Source organism: Poromitra crassiceps, assembly GCF_964638095.1.
Source record: "Poromitra crassiceps genome assembly, chromosome: 4".
Lineage (NCBI taxonomy): Eukaryota > Metazoa > Chordata > Actinopteri > Beryciformes > Melamphaidae > Poromitra > Poromitra crassiceps.
The window spans coordinates 20,791,277-20,818,075 of NC_139626.1; the positions used below are offsets into that span (position 1 = coordinate 20,791,277).

Here is a 26,799-nt window from a genome sequence, read left to right on the forward strand (position 1 = left end):
TAGAATGGGAATTTCACTTAAATGCATAAAATAAGGTATGTGGTTTATGGGAGCGGTAATTTGTGTTCAGCAGGATAATCTTCACAAACGTGAATCACTTTTATGACTTTTGAAATGTAAATGTCTGGGGGTTTTTCAGAAAACGCTTCAAAGGCATAAAAGTGATTCACGTTCGTGAAGGCTATCCTGCTGAACACAAATTACCACTCCCATAAACCTTTGTTAACCACACACCTTATTTTATGCATTAAGTGAAATCCCCATTCTAAAACCCCACTCACTTTTACGATTAAGCCCCGAGATGTCCGGGACTTCCGCCTTCCGCCTACAAAAATACATCATCCCTGCGGTACTCTAACTCTATTCAAGCATTCATGGGCGGGCACCTCTCCTTGGTGTTTTTCTTGTATGTTTTTCCCTCCCCCAGCTCGCTCTCTCCCTCCACCTCCCCCAAAAGCAACCGAGGTGCGTGGGCAGAGGTGAAGACTCATGCTGGTGGGAAAGCCCCACATCCTGCAATATCAGGTGATGATCTCTACACTGCATCCTGCAATATCAGGTGGTGATCTCTACACTGCATCCAGCAATATTAAGTTAAGTTATTAAGTTAAGTTATTAAGTTATCCTTTATTTATCCCCTTGGGGAAATTCATCCTCTGCATTTGACCCATCCTCTACTAGGAACCTTCCTAGAACTAGGAGCAGTGGGCAGCCACGGTGCAGCGCCCGGGGACCAACTCCAGTTCTTTTTGCCAGTACCTTGGTCAGGGGCACTGACAGGAGTATTAACCCTAACATACATGTCTTTCTTGATGGTGGGAGGAAACCGGAGCACCCGGAGAAAACCCACACGGACACGGGGAGAACATGCAAACTCCACACAGAAAGGACCTGGGACGGACCGGGGTTCGAACCCGGGACCTTCTTGCTGTGAGGCAACAGTGTTAACCACTGAGCCACCGTGCCGTCCATCAGATCACCACCATATCAGGTGGTGATCTCTACACTGCATCCTGCAATATCAGGTGATGATCTCTACACTGCATCCTGCAATATCAGGTGGTGATCTACACTGCATCCTGCAATATCAGGTGGTGATCTCTACACTGCATCCAGCAATATCAGGTGGTGATCTACACTGCATCCTGCAATATCAGGTGATGATCTCTACACTGCATCCAGCAATATCAGGTGGTGATCTACACTGCATCCAGCAATATCAGGTGGTGATCTACACTGCATCCTGCAATATCAGGTGGTGATCTCTACACTGCATCCAGCAATATCAGGTGGTGATCTACACTGCATCCTGCAATATCAGGTGATGATCTACACTGCATCCTGCAATATCAGGTGGTGATCTACACTGCATCCTGCAATATCAGGTGGTGATCTCTACACTGCATCCAGCAATATCAGGTGGTGATCTCTACACTGCATCCTGCAATATCAGGTGGTGATCTCTACACTGCATCCTGCAATATCAGGTGATGATCTCTACACTGCATCCTGCAATATCAGGTGATGATCTACACTGCATCCAGCAATATCAGGTGGTGATCTCTACACTGCATCCAGCAATATCAGGTGGTGATCTCTACACTGCATCCAGCAATATCAGGTGGTGATCTCTACACTGCATCCTGCAATATCAGGTGGTGATCTCTACACTGCATCCTGCAATATCAGGTGGTGATCTCTACACTGTGGCAGCTGGTCAGTACGTTGTGAGCCTGGTCTTGTAAATGACGGCAGTGATCAGGGTTAGGGTTGGTAAGGGGCATGGACAGAGAGTTGCGAGTCTGCAACAGCATTAACATTTTCCCTGTACAGTACGTTCGTTGACTGCCTTCAGCTGAGGCAATTCTGCCCCACAATGCCTTTCATTCTAATGCATAGCTTCCACCTGCAGTCATATCCAAATGGGATCTCTCATGCTATGCCAATTCAAATGCATTCTGTCGAGCTGCGAGAAAAAGGAAAATGGTTCTATAACTACAAGTCAAATGCGGAATATTTGCATGGGCTACCACTGGACATTTTGTAAATTTTACAAAACGTCATATCAAGAAGTATTGGTATTCTATGAAACAATGCAAAATCAACATAATAAGCAAACATGGCTGCCAGATGTACATATACAACAATATGCAAATTAACATGTTCCCCTGTATGCCAGCACATGTTACAGGCATGTAAACAGTGCAGTGCTGGCCCCGGTGAGAGCAGCAGCCAACAGAGTTGATGAACTGTTAAGTGGCACAGAGCAGCCAGGCAGTGGAGGTGGGCTGTGATTCAGCTGGTGCTTTGGGCCTCTGCTCAAGCATGCAGCAGATGCTTTGCCATCACAGTGCTTCTCCATGATCTCTGTTACTGTGTATGGCTATGCTGGTGTGAGGCTGTGCTGGTGTGAGGCTATGCTGGTGTGAGGTTATGCTGGTGTGAGGTTATGCTGGTGTGAGGCTGTGCTGGTGTGAGGCTGTACTGGTGTGAGGCTGTACTGGTGTGAGGCTATGTTGGTGTGAGGCTATGCTGGTGTGAGGCTATGCTGGTGTGAGGCTATGCTGGTGTGAGGCTGTGCTGGTGTGAGGCTGTGCTGGTGTGAGGCTGTGCTGGTGTGAGGCTGTGCTGGTGTGAGGCTATGCTGGTGTGAGGCTATGCTGGTGTGAGGCTATGCTGGTGTGAGGCTATGCTGGTGTGAGGCTGTGCTGGTGTGAGGCTGTGCTGGTGTGAGGCTATGCTGGTGTGCGGCTATGCTGGTGTGAGGCTATGCTGGTGTGAGGCTATGCTGGTGTGAGGCTGTGCTGGTGTGAGGCTGTGCTGGTGTGAGGCTATGCTGGTGTGAGGCTGTGCTGGTGTGAGGCTGTGCTGGTGTGAGGCTGTGCTGGTGTGAGGCTATGCTGGTGTGAGGCTATGCTGGTGTGAGGCTGTGCTGGTGTGAGGCTATGCTGGTGTGCGGCTATGCTGGTGTGAGGCTATGCTGGTGTGCGGCTATGCTGGTGTGAGGCTATGCTGGTGTGAGGCTATGCTGGTGTGAGGCTATGCTGGTGTGAGGCTATGCTGGTGTGAGGCTATGCTGGTGTGAGGCTATGCTGGTGTGAGGCTGTGCTGGTGTGAGGCTATGCTGGTGTGAGGCTATGCTGGTGTGAGGCTGTACTGGTGTGAGGCTGTGCTGGTGTGAGGCTGTGCTGGTGTGAGGTTATGCTGGTGTGAGGCTATGCTGGTGTGAGGCTATGCTGGTGTGAGGCTATGCTGGTGTGAGGCTGTACTGGTGTGAGGCTGTGCTGGTGTGAGGCTGTGCTGGTGTGAGGCTGTGCTGGTGTGAGCCTGTGCTGGTGTGAGGCTATGCTGGTGTGAGGCTATGCTGGTGTGAGGCTATGCTGGTGTGAGGCTATGCTGGTGTGAGACTATGCTGGTGTGAGGCTATGCTGGTGTGAGGCTATGCTGGTGTGAGGCTGTGCTGGTGTGAGGCTGTGCTGGTGTGAGGCTATGCTGGTGTGAGGCTATGCTGGTGTGAGGCTATGCTGGTGTGAGGCTATGCTGGTGTGAGGCTGTGCTGCTGGTGCTGGTGGTGGTGGTAGTGGTGGTGGTGGTGGTGGTGGTGGTGCTGGTGGGTGGTGGTGGTGGGTGGTGCTGGTGGTGGTGGTGGTGCTGGTGGTGGTGCTGGTGGTGGTGCTGGTGGGTGGTGCTGGTGCTGGTGGGTGGTGGGTGGTGGTGGTGGGTGGTGCTGGTGGTGGTGGTAGTGGTGGTGGTGGGTGGTGGTGCTGGTGGGTGGTGGTGGTGGTGGTGGGTGGTGCTGGTGGTGGTGCTGGTGGGTGGTGGTGGTGGGTGGTGCTGGTGCTGGTGGTGGTGGTAGTGGTGGTGGTGGTGGTGCTGGTGGTGGTGCTGGTGGGTGGTGGTGGTGGGTGGTGGTGGTGGTGCTGGTGGTGGTGCTGGTGGGTGGTGGTGGTGGGTGGTGGTGGTGGTGCTGGTGGTGGTGGTAGTGGTGGGTGGTGGTGGTGGTGGTGCTGGTGGTGGTGGTGGTGCTGGTGGTAGTGGTGGGTGGTGGTGGTGGTGCTGGTGGTGCTGGTGGGTGGTGGTGGTGGGTGGTGCTGGTGGTGCTGGTGGTGGTGGTGGTGCTGGAGGTGGTGCTGGTGGTGGTGCTGGTGGTGGTGGGTGGTGGTGGTGGTGGGTGGTGGTGGTGGTGCTGGTGGTGGTGGTGGTGGTGGTGGTGCTGGTGGTGGTGGTGGTGCTGGTGGTGGTGCTGGTGGTGGTGCTGGTGGGTGGTGGTGGTGGGGGTTGGAGATCAGAGCAAAACAGAAGTGACATCAAACAGAGGGGAGCTCCCGCATGCACAGCGCTGGAGGGGAGCATGGACGTCTTGCTCAATATGGAAGGGCTGACGGCCGGGCGGCCCACCGGCAGCACCGGTCCGGGCCCTGTGCCAGGAGGAGGCAAGGCACGTACCGGTTACATGCACGCATCTATGCACACACACACACACACACACACACACACACACACACACTTCTACACAGGCAGACATGCGCAAAGAAAAACACAATCACTCAAGCAGGGATAAAGACACACACGCACACACACACACACACGCACGCACACACACACACACACACACACACACACACAGAGTTGCTCTAATAATGCCATCAGAGATAGCCTAATGATATCGGAGGGCAGAGTGTGGGTTCCCTTTGATCTTGCCTCTTTGCCTCCTCATGGCTCACAGCTTGCTGCAGAGAACGAGGCCGAGCAGAGCAGAAAGAGAATAAGGTAGACAGAGAGAGACAACCACACATAGAAAGACAAGAAAAAGTGGGGGAGATACAGAAGAGAGAGTGGAAGCTAAGAGCCTTCAGGGCAAAAATCAATCACTCCTGTCCATCATATCATCGTATAGTCCCGTAAGGGCTCAGTTAGTACAAACATCAAGCGACTTGTTTGTGTAGTCTGTCAGCTGGAACATCATTGCAGTGAAGCAGCATATCCCCCTGACATGACGGGCTCTTCTGGGCTAGCTTGCATGTCCGTATTGCCGGTGGTGAGGGAGGGACCGTGGGCAAACTGACAGGGCTGAAGACCCACGGCCGGATCACAGAGGACCAGGGCCTGTGTCTGCACCTGAGGACCAAGGCAGCAGCTGCAGGGGCCAAGGAATGACAGGACTGATTTGGACACGTATCTGAGCAGGGAGGGCGCTGCATCCAAATGTGGACATGGTTTGCTGAATGCACAATGAGGAAAACTGGTGACTCACTGCTCTGCGAAGAACGCTATATTCAAAAGTTTACAGCTAGTACTTTTAAGACAGAATTGAGTACAGTCCTACAGTATCTATATTCTAAAGCAGTGATACTCAACTTGCGGCCCGCGGGCGCCCCCTTGTGTGGCCCGCGATGGTATTGCAATTTTCTTTTCTTTTTTTACAGTGCACCTGAACGCAACATGCAAGATACCTGCTGAATAAGTGTCCAAATGTTCATGTAATTCTGGCCAATACTCCACTTCTGTTATAGCATTTCAGTCTGGAAAATGGAATATCTTTCAATAATCTATAGCCGCTTTCACACACAGATCGCGCAAAATTGCAGTTCAGAAGGCCCACAAAGCCGGCAGCCTCGCCACAGAAATTGCTTTCACACAGAGCCAAGCAGCACCTCCACATTCCCATCCTGGGGTGTGCTTTCAGGTGACAGCCACCGCTCCCGGATTGAAAGGCAAGCGGAGGCATTTCCACCCAGCTCCTCCTAGCCCAAATTAATATTTTGTGTAGCCTAGGCTACACTAACCTTTTGTCAAATACCGCCGTCTGCTCGTTACCCAGGCACTTATGTATGTACTTAACCTAACCAACTTAACCTAACTAACTATCCGGTGTGCACAACATTGTCAGACTAAACTCCGGCTGACACCCCAAAAACCTACAATCCGCAACAGAAAAATGGATATTGTTTGTTTATTAACTGGCCCCTGGCCTTCTATCATTTCACGAAAGTGGCCCCCGGGCAAAGCAAGTTGAGTATCCCTGTTCTAAAGTTTACAGCTAGCACTTTTAAGACAGAATTGAGTACAGTCCTATCTATATTCTAAAGTTTACAGCTAGTACTTTTAAGGCAGAACTGAGGACAGTCCTACAGTATCTCCCCCGGCTAGAAGAACCCAAGCTTAGTAGCAGCAACAGTGTTGGAAGAGGAACACATGGGGGGAGGGGTGGTGGCATATTTGTGCTATAGGAGTGTACAGCGTCTTCAGTACAGCAATGAAGTAATAATGTTGTGAAGTCCTCTTAAATGATAACAAAAAAAACTGCATTGAACAAAAAAAAACTTGGCACCAAAATTGTTGAGTTGCCCACTTTTTCGACTCAAAGAAACTACTCTGTCGCTATTTCTCTCAGCCTCTATATTACTATGTATGTGGTCTGTACAGACTATCACCCTGAATACAATCATTTTCCCATTCCCATCAGGAGAGAAACACACAGAAGACGAATGAAACAGCGCTGCTTCTCTGCTTTGCATCGAGCAATGGAGATGGGGAGGGAGAGGGGGAGAAAAGGAGAGGGGGAGGGAGAGGGGGAGAAAAGGAGAGGGGGAGGGAGAGGGGGAGAAAAGGAGAGGGGGAGGGAGTGGGGGAGGAAAGGAGAGGGGGAGGGAGAGGGGGAGAAAAGGAGAGGGGGAGGGAGAGGGGGAGAAAAGGAGAGGGGGTGGGAGTGGGGGAGGAAAGGAGAGGGGGAGGGAGAGGGGGAGAAAAGGAGAGGGGGAGGGAGAGGGGGAGGAAAGGAGAGGGGGAGGGAGAGGAAAGGAAAGGAGAGGAGGAGGGAGTGGGGGAGGAAAGGAGAGGGGGAGGGAGTGGGGGAGGAAAGGAGAGGGGGAGGGAGAGGAAAGGAAAGGAGAGGGGGAGGGAGTGGGGGAGGAAAGGAGAGGGGGAGGGAGAGGAAAGGAAAGGAGAGGGGGAGGGAGTGGGGGAGGAAAGGAGTGGGGGAGGAAAGGAGAGGGGTAGGGCTAGGTGGAGTTGGTAGGGGAGCATAAACAGGGTGGTTAACTAAAGGAACACTGTCATTCATCCAGAAAATTACATCACTGGTCCACAACTTCACTCAACTCAACTCTCACTAACTATCAAACTAAATGAATGCCTGCAAAACTGTTGACAATTTTCAGATATACAGGCCAGGTCCTGACTCAGCAACACATGAGATATCTTTAAAATGACTAAATACACTGGAGGGGGGCTTGAAGCATGCAGTACTCTGCATTTGTGTTTGTTTTTGTATTCACCAAGTGTTTACAAGGATAAGCCCAAAGGCGTAGAATGTAATTTGTCATGCAGCAGTGTACTGTACACTCACTCCTCAAGTGGCCATTTGAGGAACTACAGCTTTCAGGACTACTACTGCATCTTCATGCGAAAACTCCAGAGCTTGCCCACTGGTTCTGAGATGCTTTTCTGCTCACCACAGTCGTAAAGAGTGGCTTATCTGAGTTACTGAGGCCTTTCTTTGTCAGCTCCAACCAGTCTGGCCATTGTCAGCAGAACAGCCGCTAACTGTATGTTTTGGTTTTGTTTTGTTTTGTTTGTTTGTTTTCTCACACAATTCCGTGTAACCTCTGAGACTGTGGTGGGTGAAAATCCAAGGAGATCAGCAGTTTCAGATCAAAGCAGCCCGTCTGGCACCAACAACCATGCCCCAGTCAAAGTCACTGAGATCACATTTCCCCCCATTCTGATGCTTGATTACAGTGACTGAAGCTGCTGACCTGTATCTGCATGCATCTGATGCATTGCACTGCTGTCACGTGATTGGCTGCTTGGGTTAACTGCATGAATATGAAGGTGGACAGGTGTTGCTGATAAAGCGCTCGTTGAGCGTGTGTGTGTGTGTGTGTGTTTGCAGTGCGCGTGAGATACACACAGAGAGAGAAACAGGAAGAGAGAGAGCACTACCGAGTGGATGAGTGAGATATAGGGACCGTGAGGTTGTGGACCGTGTTGAGGTTGTGTTGTGTTCCACTGTTTCCACAAAGAGTGAATATAATTGGCCATCAAAGGAATCCGTTTCTTCAGTGGTTTTCAGTGACGCTGAAAACCACTTTCACAGCTGCTCTCACATAGCACCACTAAGCTAAAGCACTTTCACTGCTGCTCTCACATAGCACCACAAAGCTAAAGCACTTTTACTGCTGCTCTCACATAGCACCACTAAGCTAAAGCACTTTTACTGCTGCTCTCACATAGCACCACAAAGCTAAAGCACTTTTACTGCTGCTCTCACATAGCACCACTAAGCTAAAGCACTTTCACTGCTGCTCTCACATAGCACCACTAAGCTAAAGCACTTTTACTGCTGCTCTCACATAGCACCACTAAGCTAAAGCACTTTTACTGCTGCTCTCACATAGCACCACTAAGCTAAAGCACTTTTACTGCTGCTCTCACATAGCACCACAAAGCTAAAGCACTTTTACTGCTGCTCTCACATAGCACCACTAAGCTAAAGCACTTTTACTGCTGCTCTCACATAGCACCACAAAGCTAAAGCACTTTTACTGCTGCTCTCACATAGCACCACTAAGCTAAAGCACTTTCACTGCTGCTCTCACATAGCACCACTAAGCTAAAGCACTTTTACTGCTGCTCTCACATAGCACCACTAAGCTAAAGCACTTTTACTGCTGCTCTCACATAGCACCACTAAGCTAAAGCACTTTTACTGCTGCTCTCACATAGCACCACTAAGCTAAACCACTTTCACTGCTGCTCTCACATAGCACCACTAAGCTAAAGCACTTTCACTGCTGCTCTCACATAGCACCACTAAGCTAAAGCACTTTTACTGCTGCTCTCACATAGCACCACTAAGCTAAACCACTTTCACTGCTGCTCTCACATAGCACCACTAAGCTAAAGCACTTTCACTGCTGCTCTCACATAGCACCACTAAGCTAAAGCACTTTCACTGCTGCTCTCACATAGCACCACTAAGCTAAAGCACTTTCATTATTTTCCTCCACTGTTGTCCAACAATCCATGTGATTTTCCCTGTCACTCCAGATTGCCTGCATGAAGCCACTAGCGACAAAGAAGAGAAGTCATTGGGCGGAGAATGACAGCGACAGCAGAAAGGCCATGCTACCTTTGATAATTGAAAGGTAATGGGAGTGACTCTGGGTTGAGCCAATCTGCTCTTTGATTGGACTGGGCACATGGGCAGCAGTGGGAGTCACCTTAGCCTGACAAAGAAGAAGGGGGGTTGGTATCATATATCCATTCGAGAAACGTTGTTGGCAAGCATACTAAAAGCAACTGAGCAATGGACACTGGGTAACATAAACTATATTAACATATACGTGATTTTTTCTGTTATGTATGGAAATTGAAAAAATGCCATTCTTGGTTCAATAAAAACATCTTAAAAAAAAACATATACGTGATTTGAGTTATGCATGCTACATCCAACCTCACTCCATCAGAATGACTTCCCTTTGTTCATAAACATTTAAGTCATCTCCATCCGACAGCATCCGTCGTCATCTGTCTGATTTAGCCCACCAGCCATATGGTAGAACACTCATTAACCCCTTTGTCTACCATGTCTATAAACAAGCCCACCCACTGAGTTTAAACACCCAACCCACAATGCATCTGCTCATATAAACACTAACCTGCATATTCACATAGACCTTTGAAGTGTTTGACTTGAAACTGGAAAATGAGCTTTTTGCCAATTTAATAACCAATTGTACTTTTAATGCTTATACAGATGACAAAACACCCACATGTATACTGTATGTATATATCATACATATTGTGTCCAGTTCAAACAGTGTTAAACCTGTGGAGCCAACAACAGACAATTATCAAATTGCCCTTCAAAGAGTGTCCATTTTATGTACTCAGGTGAGGCAGTCTGGTTGGCTGTGAACACAGCAGCTCCAGAGTTCTGTCATTTTATGAGAGGTTGAAAGATTTCTCCCAGAAAGGGAAGGGGGGCTTAGAGAATGGAGAAGTGCTAGCCAATCTACTGAGCTGTCGTCTCTTCTTTGATCACCGGTGTATATTATTGTGTTCTAAAATGCTGTTAAAAGGCAGGAGGCCATTCCATCAGACAGCTTGAAAAACAGCCACACAAATGTAAGCTAGGGTTTTGTGTAAAAAGTCTCTGGCAGCTGTGCCCCCAAATCACCGGCTCCCTTTAACTGTCCCGTAACGTGTGCAGTGATATATACAGCACATCACATGGCCATACATACTGAGTCCTTACCTATTGCTCTCTACAGTAGCAATAGTGCTGCACCTCTTCAATCTGCACCTCTCCTGCTGGCAGGGTTCAATATGCAGGGGTCTACTTTACAAGCAGCCCACTTTCCCCATCGCATCACTCCTCTGCCTGCAGGGAAACCTTCACTAAAGAAGAAGGAAGGAGAAGATGAACAGTAACGCAAAAAAAAAAGGAGAGGGGGGGAAAACACTCTGCCCCCTTCAACGCAGCAATTAATCAATTAGCCGGAGCGAATCAATACTCCCCGCCCAGCTTGGCAGGCTGACAGCACTCAGGTGTAATTAAAATTGTAACTATTGACAAATCAAGATGGATGGAGCCCTTCCTGCTGGTGCTGCTCAGCTCTGAGAGAGTGATTATCTTTGTGTGGCTAAAACATGGCGGGGATAGGAATGTGCACGTGCGTGTGCGTGCGTACATGTGTGTGTGTGTGTGTGTGTGTGTGTGTGTGTGTTTGTGCGTGCACGTGTGTGTGTGTGTGTGTTTGTGTTCACGTGTGTGCGCAAGGTAGCGAGCAAAACTACCTATTAGTGTGCCTGAGTTGAGGTCAAGCGCTAGTAATCCTGTGGGTCAAAGCCCAGCGTCCACACATCCATCTCCCTCTGTCACCTTCCATTATCATCAGGTCATTCCCATTACGTTGAGTGTGAAAGTGTTAAATGACTTGCTCATGTGTGAAGCTCATCCAGGCAAATGATCGTCAAGACGTTCATCTAACACATCTACAGTTTGGCGCGGTGGCAGCGGTTGAAGCGTAAAGGAGGAGCAGTGTGAACGGTTGCCTCTCCCCTCAGAGTTGTCGGGTCATCTCGCGGATGTATTGGACAGGATGAGGGTGATACTCCCCCTTTTCACAAGCACATGTCGGAGGCTGCAGAGAGTAAAGGAGGTACTTCAATTAGCAGGTGATACCAGCTCCTTTGTAGGTCTGTGCAGATACAAAGAAGGATATCTGCAATTTGTAACAGCAGGGAGGCTGTCTGAAGAGCAGGACCTCATCGGTCTTCAGCTGATAAGAACGCCAAGACACTTGTGAAAGTCTGGTTGAAGCCTTTGATTGCGCTCTCTGGTTAATTGGACATGCTGCTATCACCTTTCTCACTAGTGTACATTCTTACCGCTTTTCTCTGTTTCTCATAAGGCTGTGTGTGTGTGTGTGTGTGTGTGTGTGTGTGTGCGTGTGCGTGTGTGTGTGTGTGTGTGTGTGTGAGGTACACGAGGTACACAAAATAATAATGTGAGCAGTGCCTGGTGTTTACATGGAGTCAAAAGGAACTCCTCAAAAGCAATATCATAGCTGTCCACGAGCAATGCACAAATGCGAGCTCAGAAGGTTCTTTTTGGAGAGATGCGAGGCTCATTCCGTTGACTGAGCCATGCTTCAAATCTCTTGAGACGCGCGTCTCAAGGCACGTGAACGTCAAACAAGGACATGAAGAACGACAATAACAAGACGGCCCAGACATTTAAATGGATATTGTTTTCAAAGAAGCACTGGGGAGCAGTCATTAAGTGTGTTGTTAAAGAAGAAGAAAATGTTCTCTCCAAGTAAGAGGGGAGTGCATTGTTACGAGTTCCTCTCTGTGGGCTTTCAATTGGTGCAAAGTTCAGTTGTCGCTAATTACAAAGAGAAAATGTCATATCTTCAAACTCGGGGGAAACAAATCTATCATTTAGTATTGCCTACTTTTAAAGCAGCCGACAAAAAGAACTTCAGCCATTGTCAGGCCTATGAAACATTCATGCAGAGCCTCATGCAATGTCTACCCGACTAACAAATGCAAAAGGGGGCCAGGAAAACTCAGATCAACGGAACAACACAGCATTCTCCTGACAATATTCAACATATCTGACTCCGACACCCAGTCTGTCCAATTATAGCCAACAAATCCAACTTCACTGCCACACTGCATTTCATTTCTTTTTCTTTCCATCTCTCCACCCTCTCTCCCTTTCTGCCTCCGTCTTCCATCTATCTGCCATTTATTCAGTCAATCCCAAAGCAGAATCTTCTCCCCGTCTCCAGTGAGTGACTAAGAACCATGCTGATGACCAATTACCCCAGCGGTCACTGGGATCTGCTTGCGAAAAATCCATTTGATGGCGACTTAGCAGAGGGTCCGAGGCGGGGAATGTGTGCACCAGTATAGAGTGAGAATGACACGCTACTCGCGGGAGACGCATTTTGCCTCTCAATCTCGCACGTCATTTTAGGAGACTTGTCCATGACGATGGGCGCATCACAGCCCCCCCTGCTGTCTGTGCTCATACTGTGGGCGCCGGGCGGTAGGTCGATTTAGTAGCAGACAGTGTGATGGGAAGAGCGTGTAAACAACGATGCTGGCAGATCAAAGGCACACGATGCTGCGCGACAGCCGATTTCAACACACGTCCCATCTGATGTAGTCTCTTAAAACAGACTGTCTCATCTACATCCGGCGAATGCAGCTACTGTATACACAGTCTGTACGTTACACCCCCAGAACATGCACAAGGAAGTTGGGAAAAAAACCTTCAGACAGGAAAGAAGTTCAACGGAATCCGACCAATCACGACACGTGTGTCCACGAAAAATGCGGCATATTGGATTCTGATTGGACTAATGAGCGGAAGACCCGCTTTTCTGCGATTCTGATTGGTCTAATGAGCGGAAGACCCGCTTTTCTGCGATTCTGATTGGTCTAATGAGCGGAAAACCCGCCTTTCTACTTCCCATTCCGGTTGGTGCATGATTCTCCCCCACGAAGTACAGACGGTATGGTGGAAGCATTTGAAAATTGCGGAAGCCAACTCGTCTGTTCTAAGAGACTACATCTGATGTGACTGCCTTACCTGGGGGATTAGAGGGGAAGTCTCCTGTGTCGAAATGTTCAGGCGCCGCCGTGCATAAACGTATCGCTGTGCCAGCAATGCAACGAGGCGATCGAATCGAAAAACATAGCTCCCGAATATAGAAAAGCTCATTCAAACGCAAATGAATAAACATTATTCATTCCTTCTATAATGTGCGAGTAATAACTCATAAGAGCAAGGTTACCCTCCAAATGCATCTGGAAGCTGGGAGTGGGAAACGCCTCACGCTCTAATAGTTCTCTTCATTCTGCATTATTATGTAAAGCATCAAAATGTGTTCTCTCATCAAATCAAAGCACCCCACAAATCAAAGTTAAGGCAATTACAATCTTATTCCGCCTTTTCAAATAGCAACAGCTGTTTCCCTTGGTCAAAATTGCAATGTAATTGCACGCAGTAGCATATGGTTATGGCTGATTAATCCAACTGGGGGGAGAAGGCCCCATTCTTTCTGTGTGGGATGGTAAATACAAATAGGCAGCGGGCCTAATGTAGGGCCATATCAAATCCCTTTGATTCTTTCCAATTTCCGTTTTTTCCATTTTCATTTGAATTTAGTAGTTAGGAGGATCGATATTTTTTTGATGACTTGTCTCTCTCAGACAGCCTCTTCCACATGTTTCTCAAAGTGAAAACCAATTTGTGAGGTGACGTCAGGGTCCCACGCAAGGCCGACCCCCCTCTCAAAACACCCCAATCGAAAACAGAATAATTTCTCTAGGCCTATTTTACAATTATGAAATCATCTAGGTCACTACACTAATTAGCTCTACTTTTGATTGTGATAATTAGGCCTACTTTTTATGTTTTACAGGTGATTCAATTTTTATTAACAAATTCCATGACAATTCCGTCAAGTTTTTTCAGTTTAGCAGGAAATCATATGGCCCTGGCCTGTATATGGCCCTAGTAGCGCTGGATGATGGGTAAATAGGCAGCGGACTTAGTGCTGGATGGATGGGTAATGGGATGGCGGAAAAAGGGAATGGGTCTTTGATGAGATGTCTGTTAAAGATGGGGCAATCGTCATAATCGATCAGACCCTGTACCGTCCCTATGTGATGGCCATTACATTGATCTGCTTGTCGTCTGGCTTCTTAAAGAGAGAATCATGCCAGTGATACTGAACTACGCAAAAAAGGAGAGATGTACGCCAGGCTGAATCCATTTTCATTCATAAAATATATGGCTATGGGCATCTTCAATCTACTGGGCCTTCATGAACTCTTTCCCAGGGTTGCATTTTTTCCCCCCTTCATCTTTTTTGTTCATCCAGCATTGCAGAGAGATCATTCTAGCCTCAGGGGAGCGCAGTGTGTGGCAGCATGTCATGGACATGATGACAGCTAAAGGACTCCTTAAATTCACCAACGTGCTTAGATGATTGGCCCAGCACGTACATGTGACACGCACTCATGCACACACCCATATATGCAAACACACAAACACACACACACACACACACACACACACACACACACACACCTCCCTCAGGGAACAGCAATTACAGGGTTCAGAGGTGTTTTCCCGAGCCCCCAGCCAACCTGACTGCATTCCTCCATTATGACCACACGAGGAGCTGCATGAGTGAGTCTTTTGATGATTATTTTTCGCATGAGTGAGTCAGGTTTGGAGGCCTCCTGAAGCGAGTGTCACAGTGAGGTCCTTGCTCATTTGCATGTGGCCAGAGGAGGCGGGGCGGGCTGTCACTGGTAAACAGGCCTTGGCTGTGCTGTGTGGCGCCCCCCTGCCTGTCGCTGCCTGCATGCATAATGCTGCTCTTAAGGAGCGCGGGGAAAGTTCAAGTCCATAATCACATCAGCACCTCTGGCTTATGATGTTTTAGAGGTCATGCTGGAGCCCACTCTCAAAGGACACGTGAGCAATAAAGCAGAGCCGCTATCAGCTACCACTGTATCTGATGTGTGTGTGTGTGTGTGTGTGTGGGCAGAAAGCCTGGCCCTGTGCTTTGCTATGCTGATATTCTGGGAGGCTGTCAGACAGCAGGAGCGCAGGTTGGCTTGCCTCTCAAGGGCGTCAGATACAGTAACAGCAGATACATGCTGGCTCTCACCCAGGCTATATTAAAACAAGGTGGAATGCCCCACCTTCAAATCCTTCAATCCACGTCTCTGTGCAGCACAACACACACTCAGGGCCAAGCCTCACTGTGGCTGAGATCTGCACATAGATCCCAGGCAAATGCAGCATCAAAGGGAGAACGCTAGCAGCACATACAGAAAAGCTACACAAACACACGTGCACGATGAACATCCACGCGTTCAGTGCTTACATCAAAGTGTCTAAAAACACACCTGGAAATACATGTACACAGGCAAGCATAGCCTATAGCTGATCAATTAGTCAAACTAGTACCAGAAACATAAGCCCACAAATGTATTACTATACACACGCAACGATGCTCACACAGACAGACACAGACACAGACACACACACACACACACACACAGACACACACACACACACACACACACACACACAACAGATAAACTACTGACCAATAATTCATGAGTAAGTAATCCAGCCTGCCTTTGTGCACAGCAGCTTGGTCAAAGGAGCTGTTTAACCGTGTGTGTGTGTGTGTGTGTGTGTGTGTGTGTGTGTGTGTGTGTGGTGTGGTGTGTGTGTGGTGTGGTGTGTGTGTGTGTGTGTGTGGGGGGGGGGGGGGGGGGGCTAGTTAGATGAGAGCCCCAATTAGGAATAGAGATATGCTTCAATAAGAATGGCTGCTGAACAATGATGTCATTAACTTAAGCCAAACGGCAGCCAAGTGGTCACTGTCATTCTTGGTTTGGGATTCTGAAGCGGTCTCTCCAAAAGTGACCCTTGGTTGTCTGGCTGGGGTTTTGTGTGCAGCATTCCCTGGACGTCCTGGGTGTCCTTTAGTCCCACTCAGCCCAGCATTGTGGACAGAAAGCCAATGAAAAGCATGCAGAGACCAACAGGACAGTATTGTGGACAGAGAGCCAATGAAAAGCATGCAGGGACAAACAGGACAGACCTCAGCAGCCTCCTGTGTGCCATGTTCCAGACAGTGGGCAAGATGACAGGGGCTTGAGAAGCAGACTAGTATTTGCGAATAAGGCTGTTACACCGTGGCCTCAGCCCCACACTGCTGTAGCAAGCCAAACATGTCGACGGCTGGTGTCGAGAGGAAGCAGAGAAAAATAAAGAAAAGTCTAGAGTTTTTTTTTTAACTCAAAGTCATCTTTGGGTTATATAAGAGCAGGACCAGTGACATGGAATGAGAGAGGACAATCGAAGGTGGCTGGCGTGACAATGAGGCCGTTAGAGAGCGAGGCGGCGGCTGGATGGAGAACTGTGACATGGTATTGATGATGCCACCTAGAGGTTCCCTCTGTGGACTCAGCCATTGTTGGTGGCACCATTTTTATGTCATATGTCCACCAAGTTAGACTGGCCTCTCTCTGCCTGCAGTACCCAAGTATGAAAGCCAGAGGGGGCTTATGAGTTTTACAACAACAACATCCAAACAAGCAGGTCCTCAAAAACAAGTGTGTTTTAAGTGGGAGAGAATGGGCTCATCATGGGGGTGTTTTGAGTCTGTTTCTGTGTATCTATGTGTGTGAAGGGATGTGTGGTAGGTGTGCATGTGCACTCATATATAATACTAGGCATCTCGCGCGCTACGCGCACTCGATTCCTAGGCTCGCCAGCTGCGCGGCCTCGCCTGTCCTGCAGCTCGCATCCGCAGCTCGGCCGCTGTGCGGCCTTGCCCGCAGCTCGGCTGCTGTGTGGCCTTGCCTGCCCTATTGGCGCGTGCACAATGTCTCCCTCTCTCTCTCCCTCAGTCTCTCTGCCCCTCTCTCTCTCTCCATCAGTCTTTCCCTCTCCTCTCTCTCCCTCCCTCATCAGTCTCTCTCCCTCTCCACCCTCTCCCTCTTGTGACTTTGTGTGTGTGAGTGAATTTATGACACCACTGATGATGTCATCAGTGGATTTATGACATCACTGATGATGTCATCAGTGGGATTTGTGACATCATCAGTGGGACAGACAGAGAAACAAACAGACAGAGCCCTAGCTCCCATTTATATACTGATGATGATGATGAGCCCACCTGAGCAGTAGGCACTGAGGACATGGGGATGGGGACACACCCTCAGCGCCCACTAGGGCTGCCACGATTAGTCGACTAGTCACGATGACGTCGATGACCAAAATCGTGTCGCTGACGGAAACCTCATTTTACTCCGCAGTTTGCACTCTCTACTTACTACATTTAAAAATGTGTTTGATGCCTGAGAAGACTGAAACAATTTATTTTTGTTGATATTTTGGTTGCATACATAGTGAATAGTTTTTGGTTCCATTTCCATTCCACGTAGTAGTGCCCTAATTTTATTTTGCATTATTCCTTCAATGGATAGTACATATTTCATTGCACTATATGTTTTCAATTTCAATGTGTACTATTTTGCAGTTTTGCAATTTGCACTATATTACATTCATTACATGCAAGTACATTGATGCCAGAAATAAATATGCTGCTACATGCTTAATTGTCTTTATTTTTAGTTGGCACATGCTTAAAACAACTTGAAGCTAAATTTAGAAGCTGATGATAGCTAAATCAGAGCGATTGAGTAATTGTGCAATAAGCTGCAATTTATGATCCGATTAGTCGACTAATCGTTGAAATAATCGGTGACTAGTCGACTATCAAAATAATCGTTTGTGGCAGCCCAAGCGCCCACAGCGGGCGGGTTATTTCTTTCTGGAATGTGTGTGTACAGTATGCTGTATTATAGCAACCAGGGTCAACACAGTCTCACAGACAATTGTAAAATAGCAACGTTTTGGACCAACGTTGCTATGTTACAATTTCGGCTTCAAAATTGTAAAATGGTAACATACGTTCATATAGGGGTGGGCGTGGTTTTTAGGTTTAGGGTTAGGGTCTGGGGAGAGGTTAGGTTTAGTCTCGGTTTCCAGACGTTTGGTGAGTGGCGCCAACAGCGCCACCTAACCACCAAACGTCTGGGAATTTACTGTTCCAAATCTGGTTCAGAGCCCGGCGAGAATGGCTGGCAGCAGACACGCCTACATTTATTATTAGAATTTTATTTGGTAGCGGCAATGCAATGTTTCATATGTGATGTGCTGCAAAGAGAGTTTATACCTGTTTATTTTACAATAATTTGTCCTACCCGGAAGTGGTTCGCTTGCTACTGTGAAGCGCTGTGAAGTGAGTCATCAGCAGGCTCTGTAACGTTAGCCTTGGGAGTCGGGCTTATCGCTGGGGGAAAGACCTCTAGCCGCCGGGGCCGGATGAAACACGTCCTACAGTATTAACAGGTTATGTTTGTTTCTAAGTGATTCATATTTTTCTCCGCAAACGAGCGATGTTTTGCGAGACACCGGTTCTGCATGAGCGTCACTGCCCCCAGAAAGCAGAAAGCATTGGTTCTCCGATGCAAGGCTTCCAACAGCACCACCTAACGTTATGAAAAGATTTAAATAGTAATATTCTCAGTCTTACAGTAGTGAAATGGATTAAGACTGAGAGCTGAGTCTAGGTTAGGTTTAGCATCTGGGGAGAGGTTTAGGTTTAGGTTTAGAGTTAGAAAACCGAAAATCTCCGGAAACCACGCCTGTATAAATGTACGTTACCATTTTACAATTTCAGAGCCCGAAATTGTAGCATAGCAACATTGGTCCAAAAACGTTGCTATTTTACAATTGTTTTGGAGATCAGGCTGCCAGGGTATAATGTACAGGACTTAGTGGAGTAGTGATGCTGGCAGGACCATGCTCTGGCAGCAGAGATGGAGCTGTGTGTGTGTGTGTGTGTGTGTGTGTGTGTGTGTGTGTGTGTGTGTGTGTGTGTGTGTGTGTGTGTGTGTGTGTGTGTGTGTGTGTGTGTACGGGGTGAGACGTCTTTCTCTGGCTTGGCGAGTAAAGGCCTTCTTGGTTTTGAGTTCCATCATGGACTAAAGGTTCCCAGAGCACTTCTGCCCACACGAGTCACTTGAGAGAGGGCACTTTGAGCAGACTTCTGCCCACACGAGTCACTTGAGAGAGGGCACTTTGAGCAGACTTCTGCCCACACGAGTCACTTGAGAGAGGGCACTTTGAGCAGACTTCTGCCCACACGAGTCACTTGAGAGAGGGCACTTTGAGCAGACTTCTGCCCACACGAGTCACTTGAGAGAGGGCACTTTGAGCAGACTTCTGCCCACACGAGTCACTTGAGAGAGGGCACTTTGAGCAGACTTCTGCCCACACGAGTCACTTGAGAGAGGGCACTTTAAGCAGCAGGGCAGCAGATAGTGTTTGCGTGCGTGCGGTGATGTGTGCAATAATAAAGCAGAGAGCTTTGATGGTGCCAGGATTGACACAGGCATCCTAACAAGGAGCTTTTTTGGTACTTGAAGTATGAGGGATTAGCCAATATCACCATGTGACTCAGACTCAGAGGGTGTCCAGCAGCATAATCAAATAAATCAATAATAAATTAAGGCAGGGAAATCAAACTGAGTGTGGCAGAATGACCCTCAACAAATTCAGAGTATTGTCTTTTTCCGAATAATAGTGTGTGTCTGTAAACGTAGTCAGTGTTAGGCTGTGTTTATGGCTATTAATTTAATGAACAAGAACAGCAGTCATTCATATTCACTCCTTTCACTCCATCACCCCCAAGCTTTGCCCTTGGCCACGGGCCACGGCTGATGGGAGGCTGTCATACTGTAGTGTGTGTGTGTGTGTGTGTGTGTGTGTGTGTGTGTGTGTGTGTGTGTGTGTGTGTGTGTGTGCGTGCGTGCGTGCGTGCGTGTGTGTGTGTGTCCACATCAATAAAAAGCGGTCCCACTCCGGAGAACTCTGAAGTGCTGGAGAGAAAAACAAAAAGTATTTCAGCTACGCCTATCGCCTAGACTTGCCAACGTCAGAGACCTTGGGTGGAGGTTTTGTGTTATTGAACGTAGCACACTGAAACTCCAGACATCCCTCTGAGAAATGTGTTAAGTGGACTTTGACCGTGAGTTTTCTGGCCTGTCCCGAATAACTGAAAGCAATGTGTTGTGACCTTTGGCCGAAAGGGATATGGGACAGACAGACTCACTGTTTCTTGCAAATGGCTTCGCAGAGCACAGCAGCTACAAGCTGTCTGTCAATTAAGATGATTGACAAATCAGAGCATTTGTACTCTGGGGGGCTCTCCTCTCAAGCCCACTGTCTACACCTCTCACTCACGCTCTCATCTCTATGTGTTTCTCTCTCTCTTGTTTACCACTTCAGTGTTGCCCCCAGTGCCACGCCTCAAGAGAAGTTTAAATCAGCACAAAAAGTCTGTCTGCTGCCTAAGAAAGACAGGGCTCATACAAAAAAAGACCAAAGGTGGTTTGTTTTGAAATGGAACAAAGAAAAACTAACAATGGAGGGACTAAGAATAAGCCTTCATCTAATTGCAATGCTTCAGACCCTGCTGTCTCCCTTATGCGCCCAGGAGATGGTACATTGGCTCCTCAAGCTCGCTCTCTCTTCACTCACACACACACATACAAAAACACAGACACATGTACATGCAGACGCACACACACACACAAACACAGAGACACACACACACACACACACACACACACACACACACACACACACACACAAACACAGAGACATGCACACACACACACACACACACACACACACACACACACAGAGACATGCACACACACACACACACACACACACACAAACAAACACAGAGACATACACACACAAACAGACATGCGCGCACGCACACAAACACACACAAAACACAGAGACATGCACGCGCACACACACAAAGACACACACACACACACACACACACACACACACACACACACACACACACACACAAACACAGAGACATGCACACACACACACACACACACACACACACACACAGAGACATGCACACACACACACACACACACACACACACACACACACAAACAAACACAGAGACATACACACACAAACAGACATGCGCGCACGCACACAAACACACACAAAACACAGAGACATGCACGCGCACACACACACACACACACACACACACACAAACACAGAGACATGCACACGCACACACACAAAGACACACACACACACACACACACACACACACAAACACACACAGTGTCTCTTTGGCACAAGTGTCTCTGTCCATTTACTGGAGAAACACAGTCACTTTGAAGAAAAGAAAGTTATGACATCACATATACACAGTAGTCTCATACCGCCATATATGGCAAATGCAGATTTCACCTTTTTACTTGAAAGCCACAAACTACCTCACTGAACTACCTCACCGAACTACCTCAATGAACTACCTCACCGAACTACCTCACCGAACTACCTCACCGAACTACATCACCGAACTACCTCACCGAGCTACCTCAATGAACTACCTCACCGAACTACCTCACCGAACTACCTCAATGAACTACCTCACCGAACTACCTCACCGAACTACCTCACCAAGCTACCTCTCCGAACTACCTCACCGAACTACCTCACCGAACTACCTCACCGAACTACCTCACCGAACTACCTCACCGAACTACCTCTCCGAACTACCTCTCCGAACTACCTCATCACCGAACTACCTCGCCGAACTACCTCGCCGAACTACCTCACCGAACTACCTCAATGAACTACCTCACCGAACTACCTCAATGAACTACCTCACTGAACTACCACAATGAACTACCTCACTGAACTACCTCACCGAACTACCCCTCAATGAACTACCTCACCGAACTACCTCACAGAACTACCTCAATGAACTACCTCACTGAACTACCTCACCAAACTACCTCAATGGACTACCTCAATGAACTACCTCACTGAACTACCTCACTGAACTACCTCACCGAACTACCTCACCAAACTACCTCAATGAACTACCTCACCGAACTACCTCACTGAACTACCTCATCACCGAACTACCTCATCACCGAACTACCTCACTGAACTACCTCACCGAACTACCTCAATGAACTACCTCACTGAACTACCTCACCAAACTACTTCAATGAACTACCTCACCGAACTACATCACTGAACTACCTCACCGAACTACCTCACCGAACTACCTCACTGAAAATTCTCCTTGCATGTTAATGATTAGATATGCCGTTTCTCCGTCTGTGATGGGAATGCGTCCAGTACCCGTTTGTTTCCTTACAAGATGCTCACAAGCTGCATTTCATTCAGCCATGCACATTTAAATGTCCCAACAGCTTTCAAATCAACATGCTATTACAATGTCTATTATTGTGTCAAGGTCAATGTCCAAAACACTTGGCTAAAAACAGAGCACACGCTAAGCATCCCAGGCATCCACAGCATGCAGCAGCATGGACTAGGTCCTTAGCTTCTGCCATGCCTCCACTCTCTCATCACCATGCTTATGGTCCTTAGCTTCTGCCATGCCTCCACTCTCTCATCACCATGCTTATGGACGTTGATCTGAGTGCTGCACCTCTGACTGACTGAAGGCCTCAACTCCTTCTAAAACTCCTCAAGTCGAGCTGGAAAACAGCCTGGCTAATCTGCTAACGTTGAGTGATGCAGAGGTGTGTGTGCCAAACATGACATTCCAATTGAGTCCTCCCCCGCCGCTCTGAGCTCCAAAATAGACGTGTTAGAAATGACAAAAACAGCAGGCTAGGCCGACATTGTCTCGGCACGAGGGAATGAATGTGAACTGTAAGAGACACCAGGCAGCTCCTATAAATGTCACTTCAAGCATAATATCTGGAGTGTGCTTTGGGGGGGGTGTCCTGTTTTACGTCGTTTATGAAAGGAAGTTGTGAGAGTGGTGTGCTTATGTGTCAGCTAACAAAAAGAGGGATTTAAGCTTTACAGGGTCTTGGTTTGAGGCGGAAGCAGAATGCTTCATCAAGCAAGCAGCGATGCCAGTGTTGGAGTGTGGATCTCAAACTGAAAGCATTAGTCTCATTTGGATAACAATGACAAAAACACCGACCGAACACGATCCGATCGTGTAACTATCACTCTGTTACATGGGCTCATTACGCATAGAGATATTTCGTTATTATGATTTTCCCGCAGCACACAATGACTGACACTATACAAGAAGTGAGGATGTGTTCTCTCTCCGCTCAGTGAGCCTTAAACTAAGACATCATTGCGCTTCAGTGTGATGAAGGTGGCTCTCCCGTCGTTAAAAGGCCGTTTCAGGGGACCCGTCGTTACAATGTGGTCACCGCTGCATTACACGTCCGTCCAGAGGCACGCTGCTCACCTCATCGTCTTCTTTAAAGAGAGGGGGGGGGGGGGGGGGGGGAGGAGGCTCGCACCAGGGTCACTCTCAACCAGGGTCACTCTCAACCAGGGTCACTCTCAACCAGGGTCACTCTCAACCAGGGTCACTCTCAGCCAGGGTCACTCTCAACCAGGGTCACTCTCAACCAGGGTCACTCTCAACCAGGGTCACTCTCAACCAGGGTCACTCTCAACCAGGGTCACAGTCTCAGCCAGGATCACAGTCTCAGCCAGGGTCACAGTCTCAACCAGGGTCACTCTCAACCAGGGTCACAGTCTCAGCCAGGGTCACTCTCAACCAGGGTCACTCTCAACCAGGGTCACTCTCAACCAGGGTCACTCTCAACCAGGGTCACTCTCAACCAGGGTCACTCTCAACCAGGGTCACTCTCAGCCAGGGTCACTCTCAACCAGGGTCACTCTCAACCAGGGTCACTCTCAACCAGGGTCACTCTCACCAGGGTCACTCTCAACCATGGTCACTCTCAACCATGGTCACTCTCAACCAGGGTCACTCTCAACCATGGTCACTCTCAACCAGGGTCACTCTCAACCATGGTCACTCTCAACCAGGGTCACAGTCTCAACCAGGGTCACTCTCAACCAGGGTCACTCTCAACCAGGGTCACTCTCACCAGGGTCACTCTCAACCAGCGCCATTCCCAACAGTCTGAAGACAGTCCAATTCAATCCCACATTTTCTGACCCGTGCCGTGAGCGAATACGGAATTAAATCTAAGGGATGCTGCCGGCCGGACTGAGTATGAAGATCAGGGATTGGAGAGAGGGAGGGAGAGAGAGAGAGAGAGAGAGAGAGAGAGAGAGAGAGAGAGAGAGAGAGGGAGAGAGAGAGAGAGAGAGGCTGACAGTCTCCATCCCCGGCTTCCACACACACACAGTCAGATGCATGCAGATCACTTTATGCAGCCATGCACATCCAGATAGAGAAGAGAGGCACTTCTCCTCCAGGCCATTGGTGTAAATAAGAATGTGGTCTTATTTGACTCGCTTAGTTAAGTTAACATTAAGAGGAACAGAGAAAGATAGTGAGACACAAGCATCCAGAATCAGAGACAGACAGCAGAGAGAAAGACGTATGAGGGATAGGACAGACAGACAGGCAGACAGACAGACAGACAGACAGACAGACAGACAGACAGACAGACAGACAGACAGAGATCGGGGGGGGGGGGGCGGCAATGTCAGGATTCTTAATCCGTGGGACGAGGAGTTATCAATCTGCTGTAAATGTCAGGCAGTAAGATATGCCCTCATGAATGATGGATATCTGCCATATCCTAGCCTTGTTTTTTTTTCATCTCCTCTACATTGTATTATTGAGTGAGCCCCACCAAGGGCTTAGAGTCTATCTTGAGAGGTAATACTCCCACCTTACTATGCCTGAATCACAATTACCCAAGCAGAGAGGGCGAAGAGGCATGCAGAGAGCAAGGGGGAGAGGAGGAGGAGGAGGAGGAGGAGGAGGAGGAGGAGGAGGAGGGGGCTGCCTGTTAACCACAGGATGCTCCCCTGGCCGTGTTACCCAGCTTAAGCTACATACAAGGCCATTTAAAACAAATGGACGCATCACTTGTGAAAATGCTAAGAGGGAATTTGTCTAAATCAGGGGTTTTCTTGTCAAGGACCTCCACATATATTTTACACCAAATGCAACATTTCTCTCACATATCCTACTCTCTATTGTGTTAACTTCTACATTGAATGAAGCAGTGAAATTGTATCATCGTCCTTTTTCCCCCCTGGGACCTCCTGGGTACCCCTCAAGGACCACCGGGGCTCCCGAGACCCCAGTTTGCAAACCACTGCTCTAAATGATGTAAGGTGATAAGGGTCAAGGTGGCGGTGTCAAGCGCTGTTTCACTGTACCAGTATATCAATTTGGCAAAGTAATCCATCATGCTCAGGGGCTTTCCCTGTGTGAAAAAGAACTAGCATAATCCGACAATACAATTTTGAACAGATGCTATCACTGCAACACTAATATCCTAGACCTATAGGGGTATTATAGTTATACCACAAGGGATTAAAATAAAGTAAGGAAGATAGACTCAATATTGGGTAGCCTACCGTACCACGGGCACTCTAACTTATTAAGATTATTACAGTGAGAGATAGCTTCCTTCCAGGTCATTGACTCCAGTGGATGCAAATTACCACACTTGGCTGCTGCTTTTCTCCGTGGAGAGGGAATGACTGCATAATTCTCAGACAACCAATTCAAGTCTTTTTTTTTTCTCTTTTTCTTTTTTACATTCAGTGCGTGTTTGCCCTGTTTCTATCCGCTCCATATCAGCATGATGTGCCATATCTGTTTATTTACAGTGCGCAGCTGTTTGCTGCACAAACTTCCACCACCATGGGACCGCGCTTGATTAATTAATTAGGATTTATTAATCCGATTAAAATTTTGCACAGCTGGGCTTCTAATAATGACACACTCATCAGTGGCATATGTTCAAACAAGAAAATTAAATTACCCCAGTAACAGTGGGGGGGGAACTTTGGTTCTCATCAACTGCATTAAAATCAGAGCACTCTCACTCCAATACTATAGCCTACATCTGCCACATTATGTTACACAGAACACAACACTGGGATAATAATGTGAGCTAAATAGAGCCAACGGCTGGGGAAATTGTTAGCAATTGGGGCTCACACAACTCATAAAATGAAGTTAAGTCTCACTGAAATGTTTCACCAAGCAAATAACTTCAACAAAAAGTGATACACGCGTATGTGTGGCGGTGAGATGAAGATAGAAATAGCTAGATATCAACAATACAAACGCAAAAATGAACGGACACCTATACGTCACAGATCTGCTACCAAAGTGAGGGATAAGCGACTAGATCCACAACATCCAAGGAAAGGAGAGGCTACTGCGGAGACTCGGAGAGCCATCATGGCCTGTGTGATGACTGATCGTCCCCAGAGCGAAAGCCCCAGCCCAGTCTTACCTTGAGCTCTTGTGCAGTGGATGAATAAGGACAAAAATAAAATCCATGTTGCGCGCCATATCGGTCTGTTCCCGGAGTCCTCAATCATGGTCCACCGCCGGTACGCCTGAAACATGTTGCTCTGTCCGAGTCCTGGCGCCTGGCGGGGTTCTGCTGTGTGCTGTCCGCCTGCTGTCGGCTCTGTCTGTCGGGGAACCTACGGGCGCTCCAGCGGGGCAGCGTGCAACATCCAAAAGAACGCAAAAAACGGGCACAGGACTGGCACAGGACTGGCACGCGTCACGACCGAAGTTGAAATTTGGTCACTCAAAGTCTTATTTTTTCGGAGTTAAAATATGCCCCCGGTCCATGTGGACTGAATATGATCCTTTAAGT

At 48.1% G+C, this 26,799-nt stretch overlaps 1 protein-coding gene across 1 annotated transcript in view; it reads right to left on the reverse strand.

The window, feature by feature from the left end:
- LOC310775234 (protein sidekick-2-like) overlaps positions 1–26,512 on the reverse strand; it is a gene marked incomplete at both ends in the record, with an annotated part of 447,718 nt that extends 421,206 nt beyond the window's left edge. Inside the window, 1 exon segment of the mRNA XM_083635352.1 lies at positions 26,425–26,512. Within this exon segment, the coding sequence (XP_083491478.1) occupies positions 26,425–26,512 (88 nt within the window).
- Positions 26,513–26,799: the final 287 nt, after the last annotated feature.